General features: G+C 46.9%; 1 protein-coding gene across 4 annotated transcripts; it reads left to right on the plus strand.

Moving 5' to 3' along the window:
• The first annotated feature begins 1,324 nt into the window (after positions 1–1,324).
• Positions 1,325–17,033, plus strand: LOC118087965 (uncharacterized). 4 transcript variants are annotated; one of them, XM_060275291.2, is made up of 8 exons: positions 1,325–1,819; positions 2,891–2,966; positions 10,543–10,601; positions 12,712–12,787; positions 13,327–13,385; positions 14,194–14,269; positions 14,999–15,059; positions 16,699–17,033. In XM_060275291.2, exons 1-8 carry the CDS (start codon positions 1,439–1,441, stop codon positions 16,838–16,840), a joined length of 930 nt encoding a protein of 309 aa, XP_060131274.2. In that variant the 5' UTR covers positions 1,325–1,438; the 3' UTR covers positions 16,841–17,033. The 4 variants fall into 4 exon arrangements, with proteins under 4 accessions (XP_060131274.2, XP_060131275.2, XP_088529224.1 ...); XM_060275292.2 differs by lacking the exons at positions 13,327–13,385; positions 14,194–14,269; XM_088673098.1 differs by lacking the exons at positions 12,712–12,787; positions 13,327–13,385.
• The last annotated feature ends 962 nt before the right edge of the window (positions 17,034–17,995 follow it).

Here is a 17,995-nt window from a genome sequence, read left to right on the forward strand (position 1 = left end):
ATCACAGAAGAAGGGGCACCACCGTGAGCCAAGTCACTGAAATAATGCAGGCAGGAGTCCAAAGAGAGAAGGGATTGATGATACTTCATTGGGCAAACTGGACAAAAACAGTAAATAATATGAGGACAAATCATTTTATTTGTCTGCCTATTATTTGTTGCAGCAGCAGAAACAACCGCAAGAGGGCCAGGAGGCAAGGCAAGCGCTGCGCCCCCTAACCCCCAAAAAGTTATTTACGTACGGTATTAATTTTTCACAGAAATATATATATTTATACCCCGCCCATCTGGCTGGGTGTCCCCAGCCACTCTGGTCGGTTCCAACAAAAGTTTAAAAATACATTTGAACATCAGTCATTAAAAACTTCCCTAAGCAGGACTGCCTTCAGATGTTTCTGGGCTGCATCAATAGGAGTATAGCATCTGGATCTAGGGAAGTAATAGTACCACTGTATTCTGCTCTGGTCAGACCTCACCTGGAGTACTGTGTCCAGTTCTGGGCACCACAGTTCAAGAAGGATACTGACAAGCTGGAACGTGTCCAGAAGAGGGCAACCAAAATGGTCAAAGGCCTAGAAACGATGCCTTATGAGGAACGGCTTAGGGAGCTGGGTATGTTTAGCCTGGAGAAGAGAAGGTTAAGGGGTGATATGATAGCCATGTTCAAATATATAAAAGGATGCCAGATAGAGGAGGGAGAAAGGTTGTTTTCTGCTGCTCCAGAGAAGCGGACACAGAGCAATGGATTCAAACTACAAGAAAGAAGATTCCACCTAAACATTAGGAAGAACTTCCTGACAGTAAGAGCTGTTCGGCAGTGGAATTTGCTGCCAAGGAGTGTGGTGGAGTCTCCTTCTTTGGAGGTCTTTAAGCAGAGGCTTGACAGGCATATGTCAGGAATGCTTTGATGGTGTCTCCTGCTTGGCAGGGGGTTGGACTGGATGACCCTTGTGGTCTCTTCCAACTCTATGATTCTATGATTCTTTGACATTGGACATCAGTTACAACAGCGAAAACTCCCACCGAAAGTTAGTTCCACCGTTTTGGCATATTGCATTAACTTGATTTGCCAGTCTTCTTAAGTCAGGACAGCTTCTTCTTGGGCTAAAAAGATCAGAAGGAACCATTTCTCCTCTTCTTTCTGGACCTCCGCATTTTGGATCGCTTTCCTCATCCCCACAGCAAGGAATTCCCCCCAAACAACCCACGCTTGGCCCCCACAGCTGCCTCACACTGAGTCAGACAACATCTACTTTTCAGGCAAAAGGGCACTCCAATCTCTTTTTTTAGAAAAACAAACCAACCCTTTAGCTAACAGGCCACAGCATGTCCAGCCCCTGCGTTTGCAAACGGTGACCTGGTTAAGTTTCGATTCTGAAAACTGAGCTCATCCTTCCAGCCACCGGTGACGTTTCTGCAAAGTCACAGGAATAACAGGAATGGAGTTTGTGGAGCAGCGGAGAGTTTTGCCCTGCGCCCAGAGCAGAGGTCTCTCTTTTTGGGTTTCGCTTCCGATGGGTGGACAGTTTTCATACGCCCGTTGCCCTGAATCCCCCACCGAGATGCCGAAGGAGCCCTCAAGTCCGAAATGGAAGTTATGGGCCACCGCCTGCGGTTTGGCTCTCATCATCTTGGTCCTATTCACCTTCCTGGTTTTATACGTGCAGCTAAGGGTTGAATGCGAATCGCAGCTATGGAACCATACCTCCTCCGCTGAGAGCAGAATGAGAGAAAGCGATGAGTTTCGGTCTCAACTGGCAGCTGTCCATCAGAGCCTTGCAAACACCACAAAGCATTGGGCCTCCTGCCAAGAAGAACTGGTAATCTATCATCTATCTATCATCTATCTATCTATCTATCATCTATCTATCTATCTATCTATCTATCTATCTATCTATCTATCTATCTATCTATCTATCTATCTATCTATCATCTATCTATCTACCGGTATCTATCTATCTATCTATCTATCTATCTATCTATCTATCTATCTATCTATCTATCCAGTGCTTTTTTTCCCCTGGGGTACTTTCATTTTGACTCAAGAAACCACACTTTTATAGTTCAAAATGGGAAAAATAAATACAGTAAATGGACAAAAGTACAAAGATTCAAAAAAATGCTTATGGGTATGGGTACCCCTGCATACTCCCAGAAAAAAGCACTGAAGCTATCTATCTATCTATCTATCTATCTATCATCTATCTATCTATCTATCTATCTATCTATCTATCTATCTATCTATCTATCATCTATGTATGGGGTCACGAAGAGTCAGACACGACTAAACGACTAAACATCAACATCTATCTATCTATCTATCTATCTATCTATCTATCTATCTATCTATCATCTATCTATCTATCTATCTATCTATCTATCTATCTATCTATCTAATCTCTCTCTCTCTCTCTCTCTCTCTCTCTCTCTCTCTCTCTCTCTCTCTCTCTCCCTCTCTCTCTCTATCTTCGTGTACTGGTGATTGTTTAAGAGATCATCCACCCATCACCTCCACTCTTCTGTAAACACATTATCATTATGCTGCCTTAGTTTGGCAGCCAGCTGAGTTCGCCATTTTAGCAGGGTCCATCGGTTCACAGGTTGGGGCGACGGGTGCAAACTTCGCCTCCGATCAGGAGGTTTGCTTCCAAACACACACATTCGCACAACCCTCCACGCAGGCAAGGAAGAGGCATGTTCAGAGTCCAAGGCCACATCCCAGCCATTCAAAAATGCCCAAGGAGGGCTAGTGAGGTGGGGGGCGGGGGCCAGGAAGAGTCCCAGGGGCCACAAAGAGAGAATTAATTGACAGGGCACATCCATCCTCACGGAAGCCAAAGGTTCCCCACCCACGACCTAAAATGTCTTGCGTTTTCATTTCCTGTCCCTAGAAACATTCGAGGGAAAACACATCTGTGCTGGCAGACAACGTCCAAAAGAAGGAGGAAGCGCTCAAACGTCTGGATGGTGAGAGAACCGAATGGTGGGGGTCTCAGAAGCTTCGTGGGGCTTGGCAGTTGGGATGTGGACATCTAGATGAGGAGACCCAGGAGGAAAGAAGAGCCCCTCTTCCACAGGAGTGGGGAAAAACCTGATTCACAGAACTGCAGAGTTGAAAGGGACCCCCAGCGGTCAGTTTCCGGATGCAGCAGGGAGTTAATAGATCTAAAGGCCCGGTCAGGAGTAAAAGCCGGCCAATCCTCAGGGGCTGGGAGAGGGGAAGCTCAGAAATGCCCCATCTCAAGGTTTACGAGACCGAGGTGCGGAATTTGTGAAAAGGGATAGTCAAAATGAAACGAGCGAAGGGGAATCTAAAAAGCCCTCGTTTCCCTTTCCCAGGGGAAAAAAACCGTCTCCAGGATCAGCTCGCCCAGTTGAGAAGCACCCTGGAAACGTTCAAGCGGGAACGGTAAGAACAGCCGATTAAAATTCTACACCTACATAAGGACACCCTGGCAGGATTGAGCCCCGAAATCCCAAACGTTCGGCAACCCTCTTCGCCCAAAGGGCTGAGCGATGCGAGAAGTCAATCTCACCTTCTTGGTTTTTTAAAATTTATTTATTTATTTATTTATACCCCGCCCATCTGGCTGGGTTTTCCCCGCCACTCTGGGCGGCTTCCAACAAATACCAAAATACATTAAAATATCACAGATTAAAAACTTCCCTAAACAGGGCTGTGGCCTTTAGGTGTTTTCTACTTTCAGCCCCAGAGGTAGAGTACCTCTTGCTGGGGAGGTTCGTGTCGGCATCCAAAGGGGGTCGATAGGCCAGCTGGCTAGCCCCCAGCTGGATCATGCCCTTCCAGCCGACATGCTGGACGATCCCCCGATCTTTGGTGCAACATAAACCAGCGACCCAGACTTCAAAAGTCTGAGTACACTACATTAGCAGAGCGCGCTGCGCGAAAAGAAGCAACAAGTAGATTTATTAAGCACTAGCTGACCCGGCCACGCGTTGCTGTGGTTCTTTCCTGTGATCCACCCCCACCCTGTCCCGATCCATGACGTATCCTGCCCCTCCTCCCTCCACCCCGGCTCATCCCTGTGTTTCGGTAGGATACCCTTCCCTCTGTAGTCCCTGGGGAGTGTTGGCCCCTCCCCCTGTATCTCCATACCTTGGCCCCCACCCTTCAAAAAGGAACTGTCAGCTTCTAGGTTCTATTTCCCAGCATGCACTTTTGTCTGACCCCTCTGTTGTCCCTGGGGAGTGTTGGCCCCTACCCCCGGTATCTTCCTACAATACCCCCCACCCTTGGAGAAAGAACTGTCAGTTTCTGGGTTCTATTTCCCAGCATGCACTTTTGTCTGAGCCCTCTGTTGTCCCCTCCCCCCTGTATCTCCATACATTGGCCCCTGCGCACGCATCGTGAACATTTCTATATATTTAGATTAAGGATCGGAGGTTATGATGCGCCCTGGGACCCAGAGAAAAATCCAGATCGGAGGGGGGGGTATCAAATAGCGAAGCCCCATAGCCCCGTAGCAACAGACAGGCCCAGACAGAAGGAGGGGGGGTCATATGGGCCATTTGTCGCGGGCCTCCGAATCCAAAGAGGGCCTCAGTCAGCATATTCACAAGCAGTAAAATGAAAAAAGTAACAAAAGGGGTAAAAACAGGGCCACATTATCTACCTGGCCCGGGCCTCTGTCTGGCCCTGCAAGGGCCTGGCAACAGAAGGCGCGTTCTGAAGCACCCGAGTTGTTCAGTACCAGAAAAAACCCAGGAAGTGGCAAGGGGAAGGTAGGGGATTGTAAATCGAGGGGGGGGGGATTGGCCACTGCAAATATCTGAGGACTTAAACTGGGGAGAGAAAGTGCATGGTTGTTTTTTTTAAAAAAAGACGCAGAGGCTTGCAATCAGTCGTAGTATATAAAGCCTAGGTTAAAAGGGGCACGACTGCCCTTACTTAAAATGGCCGCCGGAGCCTCGCATGTGACACAATGCCCACTATAACTGCCTAATGCTGCCAGGTGTTTATTAATGCAGCCGCCGGGAGAGGCTTTGGGCTTGGGCTTTGGGGCTGGAATGGCTGTTTTGGTGGTTGTTGGACGGTTGCTCCCCCCACCCTACGTCAGCCCATGACCTATTTGGGCTCCTCCCACCCAGGGCTCCTTTCGGGATAGTATTTAAAGGGCTGTAGAGCTGAGGCCTAGTCTGTAAAATGGAGCCGAGGCCTAGTCTTTAGGCATTAAAGTAGAGGCGAGTCCTTGGCTTGGGCTAGTATTTAAATGTGACCCGAGGCCTTCGCCTTGTCTCTCCATTCCTTGGCCCTGGCCTGACTCTGTGGGTTGTCTGGTAATGGCTGCCTTGGTGGTTTCAGTTGCTTGGTTGATGGCATCATTATTTTGTGGGTGTGGCATAGACTCCATGGGGAGGGAGGAGGAGGAGCTGAGGGAATAATGCCACTTGAGGGCGCTGTTTGACTTGGTGGAAAACCAGGTCTGTACCTGCCCAGGTGTGAAATTTGAGGGATTTTCTTTTCCAACAACGCTCGGGGAGTGGCCTGGATCGTTGTGTCTAAATTTCAGGACGATCGGTCAAGCGGTTACGGAGAAAAGTTCAGCAGACACTTTGACGATTTTTACATTTTTATATATATATAGATAAATCAGGACAAGGAAAACATGTTGCCTCTCCTTCGTCTCCTCAGAGAGAGAGTCACGAAAGCAAAAGCTATACACAATGGAAGTTCCCAGCAATCTGTGCTAGTATGTAAACAGACATGTGACACGCAACAGTTCCGTGTCTGCACTAAAGGTGGAATGGAATTTCCCAACAGGCTGCCAAGCCTAAATGCCCTTCTGCCCGCCAGAGCTTGTGGATCATCGCCACATGCCCTGTGTGAGGGTCTGGAGGCAGTTGGGGGCTGGATGGCAGCTAACAGATTGAGATTGAATCATGACAAGTACTGCTTTTTGGGGACACGGGGCATGTGGGTGTGGAGGACTCCCTGGTCCTGAATGTGGTAACTGTGCCCCTGAAGGACCAGGTGCACAGCCTAGGGGTCATTTTGGACTCACCGCTGTCTATGGATGTGCAGGTCAGTTCTGTGTCCAGGGCAGCTGTCTACCAGCTCCATCTGGTACGCAGGATGAGACCCTCCCTGTCCGCGGACTGCCAGAGTGGTGCATGCTTTAGTTATCTCTCGCTTGGACTACTAAAATGCGCTCTATGTGGGGCTACCTTTGAAGGTGACCCGGAAACTACAACTAATCCAGAATGCGGCAGCTAGACTGGTGTCTGGGAGTGGAGACCACATAACACCGGTCCTGAAAGACCTACATTGGCTCCCAGGACATTTCCGAGCACAATTCAAAGTGTTGGCGCTGACCTCGAAAGCCCTAAATGGCCTTGGCCCAGTATACCTGAAGGAGTGTCTCTACCCCGGAAACTGGGTTCCATCTCCAAGGGCCTTCTGGCGGCTCCCTCCCTGCGAGAAGCCAAGTTACAGGGAACCAGGCAGAGGGCCTTCTCAGTGGTGGCACCCACCCTGTGGAATGCCCTCCCGTCAGATGTCAAGGACATAAACAACTATCTGACCTTTAGGAGACATCTGAAGGCAGCTTTGTTGAGGGAAGCTTTTAATGTTTGAAGGATTATTGTATTTTAATATTTTGTTGGAAGCTACCCAGAGTGATAAATTAATAAATTATTATTATTATTATTATTATTATTATTATTATTATTATTATTATTATTGCCTGAGCTCAGAAGAAGAGCCCTGCAGGATATGACCCCCCAGGGGCTCCATCCCTGGCCCTTGCCCTTGGTGGTCCTCTCATTTAGAGATGAGACGCCGACTGACGAACCATTTATTTGTTTCTCCAGAGAGGAAAAAGATAAAACAATCCAGCGGTTGAAGGATCAGTTCAATGCACGACAGACATCTTCCAGCGCGGTCCTTTTCGGGGGCCCCATCTCTTCCTCCCTCCTACTCCTAGTGCCCGGACTCCTCTGCAGTCTCCTGTAGTTCCTCTGGTCTTTGCGCTTGGAAGCACCCGAAGAAAACTTCCTTCAGCCATGCATTTTGGTTAAGCTGTGGGGGGATTTCAGCAGTCCTTAAAGGAGCTTGTCCTCTCTTGCTGTGGGCCTCTCTTACCTCTTTGCATGAAGTGGGAAACTATTGTTTGCAACAGAAAATAAAGATCTTTGCTTTCACGGGATTCTGCCTCCTTCCAATTTTTCTCTCCTTTTTAAAATTTATTTGGTTTTACAAGTTTGTTCACAGAAAAACATTCTTGCAAACACTAAAATTTTACACAAGATCATTTCGAATCCTGGGGACCCCCCCCTCACTCCCCTCTGTGGGTTCTTTACGTAACTTTTTCAACTGCACACATACAGTGGCACCTTTTTCTCAAACTCCTTCCGTTCCGGAAGTCTGTACCAAAACCAAAGCGTTCCAAAACCAAGGCTCACTTTCCCATAGAAAGTAATGCGAAATGAATTAATCCGTTCCACACTTTTAAAAACAACCCCTAAAAAAGCCATTTAGCATCAATTTTACTATCTAATGAGACCATTGATCCATAAAATGAAAGCAATAATCAATGCACTGTACTATAAAATAAATAAGACAGTATTGTAGATGATAAAAATTAAAATAATTTCCCCCCTGACCTGCACTGATGATAGTCATGGTTTGGATGGGGGTCTTTTTTTTTTTTGTAAATTTTTATTAAAGGTTTTCTCAGTTTACAAAGACTTGGGCAATGTCTCTCATAGCTTTTTTACAGATCAGTTTCAATTGTTGAGACATTGGGGAGGAAAAGGGGGAGAGCGGTGGATGGGGGTCTTTTATCCATTTCCGCAGTCACACAATCAATCCATCAGTAGCTGAACTGGGTTCCACACAGTCACAAAAACAAATGAACCGAGAAAGTCTCAGAAATGTTGTTGTTTAGTCGTTTAGTCGTGTCCGCCTCTTCGTGACCCCATGGACCAGAGCACGCCAGGCACTCCTGTCTTGCACTGCCTCCCGCAGTTTGGTCAAACTCATGTTCGTAGCTTCGAGAACACTGTCCAACCATCTCGTCCTCTGTCGTCCCCTTCTCCTAGTGCCCTCCATCTTTCCCAACATCAGGGTCTTTTCCAGGGAGTCTTCTCTTCTCATGAGGTGGCCAAAGTATTGGAGCCTCAGCTTCAGGATCTGTCCTTCCAGTGAGCACTCAGGGCTGACTTCCTTCAGAATGGAGAGGTTTGATCTTCTTGCAGTCCATGGGACTCTCAAGAGTCTCCTCCAGCACCATAATTCAAAAGCATCAATTCTCCGGCGATCAGCCTTCTTCATGGTCCAGCTCTCACTTCCATACATCACTACTGGGAAAACCATAGCTTTAACTATACGGACCTTTGTCGGCAAGGTGATGTCTCTGCTTTTTAAGATGCTGTCTAGGTTTGTCTCAGAAATAAAAAATAAAAATAAAAAGTCTGTTGGATTTCTGAAATGTTCGGAAACCAAGGCGCGGCTTCTGATTGGCGCAGGCGCCCCGGAAACAATAGCCAACACCCGCATTGGACGTTCGCCTTCCAAAAAGTTTGCACCCGTCGCCCCAACCTGTGAACCGATGGACCTGTGAACCGATGCAAAAATGGCGAAACTAAGGCAGCATAATGACAACGTCTTTACGGAAGAGTGGAGGAGGTGGGCGGATGATCTCTCATACAATCACCAGCATACCTGCCAAGTTCCGGCCTGAGAAATAAGGGACTGGACTGGAGGTAGCAGACCGAAAGTAGTGCTGCCGCCATTTTGGAACTGGGCGGAGCATGCTCAGAAGCGACTTTTGATGCTGCTCTGCCCTGTTCCAAAATGACCGCCGCACCAGAAGTCGCGCTGCAGCCATTTTGGAACTGGGCAAATCAGCAACAAAAGTCGCTTCTGAGCATGCTCCGCCCAGTTCCAAAATGGCCGACGCGCCAGAATAAACCGGGGAAAAACAAAAAAATCCGTTTTTTCGGCTGGGGGCAGCTGGAAAAACGGGGGTTTCCCGGGGAATACGAGAGACTTGGCAGCTATGATCACCAGTACACGAAGATATAGATACGGTAGGTAGGTAGGTAGGTAGATAGATAGATAGATAGATAGATAGATAGATAGATGCTCCTTGGGCAAATTTGAGATCCACTACAAAGGTGGGTCAAAGATTTTCAGGGTTTTTTGAAGCATTTTCCAGCAAAACCCCCACGTTCAGAGCCCACAAACTGATCAAACGATACTACAAACACAGGGTTCATTCTTGATATTTACTATGAAACTCCCCCCCCCCAAAAAATTGGAACGCCCTGCAAACCGGTCAATAGGACGTGTCTGTTTTAATTGGAGAAATTCTGGAGGGAAATTCTGGGGCCTACAGGGTAGTCTGAAGGGGGACTCTGAGGGCCCATTTCACAGACTACACCACAGCAATGCGTGGCAGGGCCAGCTAGTATATAAATATAAATATAAATATATTTATATCCCGCCCATCTGGCTGGGGTTTCCCCACCACTCTGGGCGGCTTCCAACAAAAGATTAAAAATCTACCTCTTTCCCCCTTTTCTTCCCGATGTCTCAACAAATGAAACTGATTTGTAAACATGTTACAAGAGACACTGCATATATTTTTGTAAATCAAGAAAATCTTTAATAAATAAATAAAAATACATTCAAACGCCAGTCATTAAAAACTTCCCTAAGCAGGGCTGCCTTCAGATGTCTTCTAAACGTCAGATGGTTTTTGATTTCTTTGACATCAGACATCAGTTAACAGCGAAAACTTAGTTCCTCCATTCCGGTGTATTCCATTAACTTGATTTGCCCGTCTTCTTAAATTGGGACATCTTCTTCTTTCCATCTTTGGGCTAACAATATCAGAAGAAGCCATTTATTCCATTCCTTTCAGACCTCCGCATTTTGGATCGCTTTCCTCTTCCCCACAGCAAGGAATCCCCCCAAACAACCCACACTTGGCCCCCACAGCTGCCTTGCACTGGGTCAGAAAACTTGGGGGGGGGGAGGGCACTCCAATCCTCTTCTTCTTTTAAGAAAAAGAAACCAACCCTTTAGCTAACAGACCACAACATGTCCAGCCCCTGTTTGGCAATAGGTGACTTGGTTAACTTTCGATTCTGAAAACTGAGCTCATGCTTCCAGCCACCGATGCTGTTTCTGCAAAGTCAGGGGAACAACAGGAAAAGAAAATGATATTTTGATGCAGTGTTGGAGGAGGCGTGGTGTTTGTGGGGCGGAGGAGAGTTTTGCCCTGCGCCCAGAGCAGAGATCTCTCTTTTTGGGTTTCGCTTCTGATGGGTGGACAGTTTTCATACGCCCGTTGCCCTGAATCCCCCACCGAGATGCCGAAGGAGCCCTCAAGTCCAAAACGGAAGTTTGGGGCTGCTGCCTGGGGTCTTGTTGTTGTCACCTTGGTGGTCCTGTTATTCACCTTCCTGGTTTTATACGTGCAGCTAAGGGCTGAATGTAAACCACAGCCATGGAACCATACCTCCTCCGCCGAGAGTAGAATGACAGAAAGCGATGAGTTTCGGTCTCAACTGGCAGCTGTCAATCAGAGCCTTGCAAACACCACAAAGCATTGGGCCTCCTGCCAAGAAGAACTGGTAATTTATCATCTATCTATCTATCTATCTATCCAGTGCTTTTTCCCTAGGGGTACTCTCATTTTGACTTAAGAAACCACCATTTTCTAGTTCAAATCGGGGGAAATAAATACAGTAAGTAGAAAATAGTACAAAGATTCAAAAAATGCTTAGGGGTATGGGTACCCCTGCATACCCCCAGGAAAAAGCACTGAATCTATCAATCTGTCATTTATCTATCCATCCATCTATCTATCTATCATCTATCTATCTATCTATCTATCTATCTATCTATCTATCTATCTATCTATCTATCTATCATCTATCTATCTATATATCTATCATATTCTCTCTCTCTCTCTCTCTCTCTCTCTCTCTCTCTCTCTCTCTCTCTCTCTCTCTCTCTCTGTCATCTATCTATCTATCTATCTATCATCTATCTATCTATATATCTATCATATTTCTCTCTCTCTCTCTCTCTCTCTCTCTCTCTCTCTGTCATCTATCTATCTATCTATCATCTATCTATCTATATATCTATCATATTTCTCTCTCTCTCTCTCTCTCTCTCTCTCTCTCTCTCTCTCTCTCTCTCTCTGTCATCTATCTATCTATCTATCTATCTATCATCTATCTATCTATCTATCTATCTATCTATCTATCAATCATCTATCTGTCTATCTGTCTATCTCTCTATCATCTCTGGAGGATGGATGGTGGCTAACGGATTGAGGTTGAATCCTGACAAGACAGAAGTACTGTTTTTGGGGGACAGGATGTGGGCAGGCGTGGAGGACTCCCTGGTCCTGAATGGGGCAACTGTGCCCCCAAAGGACCAGGTTCGCAGCCTGGGAGTCATTTTGGACCCACAGCTGTCCATGGAAGCACAGGTCAATTCTGTGTCCAGGGCAGCTGTCTCCCAGCTCCATCTGGTACGCAGGATGAGACCCTCCCTGCTCGGAGACTGTCTGGCCAGAGTGGTGCATGCTCTGGTTATCTGCTCTGGTTATCTCCCGCTTGGACTCCTGCAATGCACTCTATGTGGGGCTACCTTTGAAGGTGACCCAGAAACTACAACTAATCCAGAATGCGGCAGCTAGACTAGTGACTGGGAGCAGCCGCCGGGACCACATAACACCGTTCCTGAGAGATCTACACTGGCTTCCAGTACGTTTCCGAGCACAATTCAAAGTGTTGGTGCTGACCTTGAAAGCCCTAAACGGCCTCGTTCCTGTATACCTGAAGAAGCATCTCCACCCCCATCGTTCTGCCCGGACACTGAGGTCCAGCACCGAGGGCCTTCTGGCGGTTCCCTCATTGCGAGAAGTGAGGTTGCAGGGAACCAGGCAGAGGGCCTTCTCGGTAGTGGCACCCGTCCTGTGGAACGCCCTCCCAGCAGATGTCAAGGCAATAAGCAATTATTTTACTTTTAGAAGACAACTGTTTAGGGAAGTTTTTAATGTTTGATGCTGTACTGTTTTTAATATTCGGTTGGAAGCCGCCCAGAGTGGCTGGGGAATCCCAGCCAGATGGGCGGGGTATAAATAATGATTTATTATTAATTATTATATTATCTATCTATCTATCTATCTATCTCTATCATCTATCATCTATCTATCTATCTATCTATCTATCTATCTATCTATCTATCTATCTATCTATCTATCATCTATCTATCTATCTATCGTCCTCTCTCTCTCTCTCTCTCATCTTCGTGTCCTGGTGATTGTTTGAGAGATCATCCACTCACCACCTCCACTCTTCCATAAACACGTTGTCATTTTCTTGCCTTAGTTTGGCAACTGATTTTGCCATTTTAGCAGGGTCCGTCGGTTCACAGGTTGGGACGACGGGTGCAAACTTCGCCTCCGATCAGGAGGTTCGCTTCCAAACACACACATTCGTACAACCCTCCTCCCAGGCAAGGAAGACACATGTTCAGAGTCCAAGGCCACATCCCAGCCATTCAAAAATGCCCAAGGATGGCTAGTGAGGTGGGGGCCGGGGGCCAGGAAGAGTCCCAGGGGCCACAAAGAGAGAATTAATTGAAAGGCCACATCCATCCTCCCGGAAGCCAAAGGTTCCCCACCCACGACCTAAAATGTCTTGTGTTTTCATTTCCTGTCCCTAGAAACATTCGAGGGAAAACACATCTGTGCTCGAAGACAAGGTCCAAAAGAAGGAGGAAGCGCTCAAACGTCTGGATGGTGAGAGAACCGAACGGCAGGGGTCTCAGAAGCCTCGTGGGGCTTGGCAGTTGGGATGTGGTCTTCTAGATGAGGAGACCCAGGAGGAAAGAAGAGCCCCTCTTGCACAGGAGTGGGGGGAGACCTGATTCATAGAACTGCAGAGTTGAAAGGGACCCCCAGCGGTCATCTAGTCCAACCCCCTCAATGCAGGAATCTCGGCTCAAGCAGCCAGGACAAGTGGCCATCCAACCTCTACTTATTATTTCTTGGGGGGCGGGGGATCTTTTTTATTTGATTTGACAATACAAAATTATTTAAAAATTCAAATACCTACCCATATAGAGAGATTCCACCAAATATCGGGACTCCCCCTCCCCCAGAGTCTCATTTTAAACATTTAAAACTGCATCTTCTTCCAAACTTCCAAACAAATTATATCGATCCATATTTTCCATAGTAATTGTTACACTACAAGGGAAATCAAAACCCTGCAATGTTTCCATCTGCTTATAGTTGTCTCTTAAATAACTTATAAATTTTTCCCATTCTTTTGGCAGCTGTCCATCAGAGCCTTGCAAACACCACAAAGCACTGGGCCTCCTGCCAAGAAGAACTGGTAATCTATCGATCTATCGATCTATCTATCATCTATCTTTCTTTCTATCTATCGATTATCGATTATCCATCTATCTATCCAGTCCTTTTTTCCCTAGGTACTCTCATTTTGACTCAAGAAACCACCATTTTTTAGTTCCAATCGGGAAAAATAAATACAGTAAATGGACAAAAGTAAAAAGATTCACAAAATGTTTAGGGGTATGTGTACCCCTGTATACCCCCAGAAAAAAAGCACTGAATCTCTCTATCATCTATCTATCTATCTATCTATCTATCTATCTATCTATCTATCATCTATCTATCATCTATCTATCTATCTATCTATCTATCATCATATACCTCTCCCTCTCTCTCTCTCTCTCTCTCTCTCTCTCTCTCTCTCTCTCTCTCTCTCTCTCTCTCTCATCATCTGTCTGTCTGTCTGTATGTCTGACTCTACCTACCTACCTACCCACCCACCTATCTATTTATCTGTCATCTATCTATCATCTATCTATAATCTCTCTCTCTCTATCTCTCTCTCTCTCTATCTTCGTGTACTGGTGATGGTTTGAGAGATCCTCCACCCTCCATCATTCGCACAACCCTCCTCCCAGGCAAGGAAGAGGCATGTTCAGAGTCCAAGGCCACATCCCAGCCATTCAAAAATGCCCAAGGATGGCTAGTGAGGTGGGGGCCGGGGGCCAGGAAGAGTCCCAGGGGCCACAAAGAGAGAATTAATTGAAAGGCCACATCCATCCTCCCGGAAGCCAAAGGTTCCCCACCCACGACCTTAAATGTCTTGCGTTTTCATTTCCTGTCCCTAGAAACATTCGAGGGAAAACACATCTGTGCTGGAAGACAACGTCCAAAAGAAGGAGGAAGCGCTCAAACGTCTGGATGGTGAGATAAGTGAAGGGCAGGGGTCCCAGAAGCCTCGTGGGGCTTGGCAGTTGGGATGTGGACTTCTAGATGAGGAGACCCAGAAGGAAAGAAGAGCCCCTCTTGCACAGGAGTGGGGGGAGACCTGATTCATAGAACTGCAGAGTTGAAAGGGACCCCCAGCGGTCATCTAGTCCAACCCCTGCAATGCAGGAATCTCAGCTCAAGCAGCCAGGACAGGTGGCCATCCAACCTCTCTGCTTAGAAATGTCCAAGGAAGGAGAGTCCGCCACCCTGCATCCCAAAGTTGAGCAGCTCTGACTGACTGTCAGAAAGCTTTTCCACATGTTGAGTCGGAATCTCCTTCCTTGTCACTTGGAGCCACAGGTTCGAGTCCTGCCCTCGGGTGCAGGAGAAAACAAGCATGCTTCCTCTCCCATGGGACAGCCCTTGAGATATTTGAAGGTGGCTCCCCTATCTCCTCTTAGTCACTTCTTTTCCAGGCTAAACATACCCAGCTCCTTCAACTGTTCCGCATCAGGCTGAGTTTCCGGATGCAGCAGGGAGTTAATAGGTCTAAAGGCCCGGTCAGGAGTAAAAGCCGGCCAGTCCTCAGGGGCTGGGAGAGGGGAAGCCCAGAAATGCCCCATCTCAAGGTTTACGAGACCGAGGTGCGGAATTTGTGAAAAGGGATAGTCAAAATCAAACGAGTGAAGGGGAATCTAAAAAGCCCTCGTTTACCTTTCCCAGGGGAAAAAAACCGTCTCCAGGATCAGTTGAAAAGCACCCAGGAAAAATTCAAGCGGGAACGGTAAGAACAGCCAATTAAAATATTACACCTACGTAAGGACACCCTGGCAGGATTGAGCCCCGAAATCCCAAACGTTCGGCAACCCTCTTCCCCCAAAGGGAGAATTATTATTATTATTATTATTATTATTATTATTATTATTATTATTATTATTATTTTATTTATACCCCGCCCATCTGGCTGGGTTTCCCCCGCCACTCTGGGCGGCTTCCAACAAATACGAAAATACATTAAAATATCACAGATTAAAAACTTCCCTAAACAGGGCTGTGGCCTAGCCCCCAGCTGGATCATGCGCTTCCAGCCGACAAGCTGGACGATCCCCCAAACTCTGGTGCAACATAAACCAGCGACCCAGACTTCAAAAGTCTGAGTACCATAGCTGCCAAGTTATCCCTTTTTTAAAGGGATTTTCCTTTATGCTGAATAGGCTTCCTCGCGAGAAAAGGGAAAACTTGGCAGCTCTGCTGAGTACACTACATCATAGCTGCCAAGTTTTCCCTTTTCTCGCGAGGAAGCCTATTCAGCATAAGGGAAAATCCCTTAAAAAAGGGATAACTTGGCAGCTATGGTCACTACATTAGCAGAGCGCGCTGCGCGAAAAGAAGCAACAAGTAGATTTATTAAGTATAAATCAGGACAAAGAAAACATGTCGTCTCTCCGTCGTCTCCTCAGAGAGAGAGTCACGAAAGCAAAAGCTATACACAATGGAAGTTCCCAGCAATCTGTGCTAGTATGTACCAGTAAACAGACATGGTTGAATCCTGACAAGACAGAAGTACTGCTTTTTTGGGACAGGGGGCGGTTGGGTGTGGAGGACTCCCTGGTCCTGAATGTGGTGACTGTGCCCCCGAAGGACCAGGTGCGCAGCCTGGGGGTCATCTTGGACTCCCGGCTGTCCATGGAGGCACAGGTCAGTTCAGTGTCCAGGGCAGCTGTCTCCCAGCTCCATCTGTGGTACGCAGGATGAGACCCTCCTTGCCCGTGGACTGTCTGGCCAGAGTGGTGCATGCTTTAGTTATCTCTCGCTTGGACTACTGCCATGCTCTCTCTGTGGGGCTGCCCTTGAAGGTGACCCGGAAACTGATCCAGAATGCGGCAGCTAGACTGGTGACTGGGAGCGGCCACCGAGACCGTGTAACACTGGTCCTGAGAGACCTACATTGGCTCCTGGGAGGTTTCCGAGCGCAATTCTAAGTGTTGGTGCTGACCTCGAAAGCCCTAAATGGCCTTGGCCCAGTATACCTGAAGGAGTGTCTCGACCCCGGACACCGGGGTCCATCTCCAAGGGCCTTCTGGCGGTTCCCTCCGTGCGAGAAGCCAAGTTACAGGGAACCAGGCAGAGGGCCTTCTCAGTGGTGGCACCCACCCTGTAGAATGTATTTTAATATTTTGTTGGAAGCCGCCCAGAGTGGCTGCGGAGGCCCAGCCAGATGGTTGGGGTATAAGTATATTATTATTATTATTATTATTATTATTATTATTATTATTATTATTATTGCCTGAGCTCAGAAGAAGGGGCTCCATCCCTGGCCCAGTTTCCTGCTTCCAGCAGAGGGGAGCAGTGGCCTTGCCTTTGGTGGTCCTCTCATTTAGAGATGAGACGCCGATTGACGAACCATTTATTTGTTTCTCCAGAGAGGAAAAAGATAAAACAATCCAGCACTTGAAGGATCAGCTCAACACACGACAGACGTCTTCCGGCGCGGTCCTTTTCGGGGGCCCCATCTCTTCCTCCCTCCTACTCCTAGTGCCCGGACTCCTCTGCAGTCTCCTGTAGTTCCTCTGGTCTTTGCGCTTGGAAGCACCCGAAGAAAACTTCCTTCTGCCATGCATTTTGGTTAAGCTGTGGGGGGATTTCAGCAGTCCTTAAAGGAGCTTGTCCTCTCTTGCTCTGGGCCTCTCTTACCTCCTTGCAGGAAGTGGGAAACTCTTGTTTGCAACAGAAAATAAAGATCTTTGCTTTCACGGGAGCCCGCCTCCTTCCAATTTTTCTCTCCTTTTTAAAATTTATTTGGTTTTACAAGTCCGTTCACAGAAAAAACATTCTTGCAAAGACTAGAATTTTACACAAGATCCTTTAGAATTGAAGAGGAGCCGAAAACTTTGAATCCTGAGCATCTTGTGAGAGAAGCTGCAAAGGACATTGGCTTTACCCAACAGGTTCCAGCACAGGAAAAGACTCAGGAGTTTGGTCTCTCAGTGAGAGAGGGAGATCAGTCCCTGGTCAAGGGCAATAAGTCAAAAACAAAAGACCTAAACAGGATCTGGCACTGGGAGGCAAAGAAGAAGAATGAGGGGGAAAGAAAAGGGGGGCAGGAATGGGAACAATTGAAGGAGAGGGGAGGAGTGTGTCTGGCAATGGTGTGGGCAAGACAAGGAACGGGGTGAAAGATATATAGATTATTAAATAAGGGATGGATAAAATGGTATGAAAATGGAGTGTTATAAGGATCTGGTCGGAGTTTGCAGGGGACTGCCAACAGGGGAAGGGAGGGGGGGTAAGAATTTTAAAAAATTCTTTTTGGCGAATGAGGAATAAAGATTAAGGACAATTGGGAACATTTTTTAGGGAATATAAAGGCTAAGGGTTTTTTTCATAGATAGATATTTTCTTCTTCCTCTTTTCCCCCCCAAGAGAACTAGATATGTTATGTAGATTAAGACTGTATTAATAGAGAAATGTGCTAAATTGTGAAGATTGCTAAAATTGGGACTAAAATGGACTTGGGAAGGGAGGAATGGGGAAGCCGATAAAGATAGAAAGAATGCTTAGATAAGATTGAAATTAATTTTCCTCCCCCCCCTTTTTTTCCTTTTCTTTCTTTTTTCTTTTTATTTTGATGGTGTTGTCTTTTTTTAAGCAACACTTTCTTTTCTTTTTGTGCGTGCTCTATGCAAGTTAAAAATTTATGTTATGTGATTATGAGGGATG

This window comes from Zootoca vivipara, chromosome 6 (assembly GCF_965207765.1).
Source record: "Zootoca vivipara chromosome 6, rZooViv2.hap1.1, whole genome shotgun sequence".
NCBI classification, from domain to species: Eukaryota; Metazoa; Chordata; class Lepidosauria; order Squamata; family Lacertidae; genus Zootoca; species Zootoca vivipara.